The 1222-nt window shown below is 37.8% G+C and overlaps 1 protein-coding gene across 1 annotated transcript; it reads right to left on the bottom strand.

Moving 5' to 3' along the window:
* Nucleotides 1-52: 52 nt before the first annotated feature.
* On the bottom strand, nt 53-988 carry LOC118582602 (olfactory receptor 4C15-like). Its single transcript, XM_036185602.1, has one exon. It carries the CDS (start codon nt 986-988, stop codon nt 53-55), a length of 936 nt encoding a protein of 311 aa, XP_036041495.1.
* Nucleotides 989-1222: the final 234 nt, after the last annotated feature.

A 1222-nucleotide genomic window follows, 5' to 3' on the forward strand; every position in this document is an offset into this window, starting at 1 on the left:
AGGAAGTATTCTTACCAACTGAACCATCTACCAAGTGTACTAATTTAGTATTTTAAGATATACCATGCACCACTATCAATCTCTTCCACATTTTCCTAATGGCATTTTTCATTTCCTTATTCCTAAAAGTGTAAATCATAGGATTTAGCAATGGTGTCAGGATAGTGGCAAATAAAAACACGTTTTTTTCAGAGAAGAAAGCAGATGTAGGCCTTGCATATATTATTATGCATGGAACAAAGAACATAACCACAACAGTAATGTGGGATCCACAGGTAGATAGAGCTTTCCGTCTTCCATCAGTGCTATGAGCTCTCAGAGAGAACAAGATGACACCATATGAAACAAGCAACAAGAAGAAGATGATAATGCAGAAAGATCCACTGTTTGCAAACACCAAAATGACAAACCTATGAGTATCAGTACAGGCAATCTTCATTAATGGGAACAAGTCACACAAGAAGTGATCAATGACATTGGGTCCACAAAAGGGCAGTTGCAAAATGAAGATCATTTGTATGAGAGAATGCAAGAATCCCCCTGCCCAGGATACCCCCACCAGAATGCCACAAACCCTCCTGTTCATGATAGAAGTATAGTGCAAGGGTTTGCAGATGGCCACATAGCGGTCATAGGCCATGGATGTCAAAATAATCACCTCCACTCCAGTAAAGAAATGGACAGCAAAGACTTGTGTCATGCATCCTTCAAAGGAAATAGTTCTCCTCTCATAAAGCACATCCACAGTTATTTTTGGTGTGATGGCAGAGGAAGTGCATGCATCCAGGAAAGACAGGAATGCCAAGAAGAAGTACATGGGGCAACCCAGCAGTGCAGGGCTGCAGATGATGGTGACAACAATCATCATATTACCACCAACAGTTGCGATGTAGACAATCAAAAATACAACAAATATTATTTTCTGAACCTTTGGATTTTGTGAAAGCCCCAGGAGTAAGAACTCTGTGACAAAGCTCTGATTTTGCATGATCCTCAAAAAAAACAGCAAAAGGAAAATCTGTTCATACAAATCTGTAATTGTGGGAAAAAAAGTGTTTCATACAAGATTATACTATTAACACAAACCAGTTGGTGCATCCTTATATGAAATTGTCTTTATATATTTTATTGACATTTAAACAGAACATTAGACATATTTGGAAGGGTATAGTGATTATTACATAGAATTGAGCTAGAAAGTAATTATTGAACACTTGAAAAA

The sequence above is a fragment of the Onychomys torridus genome, chromosome 4 (genome assembly GCF_903995425.1).
Source record: "Onychomys torridus chromosome 4, mOncTor1.1, whole genome shotgun sequence".
Lineage (NCBI taxonomy): Eukaryota > Metazoa > Chordata > Mammalia > Rodentia > Cricetidae > Onychomys > Onychomys torridus.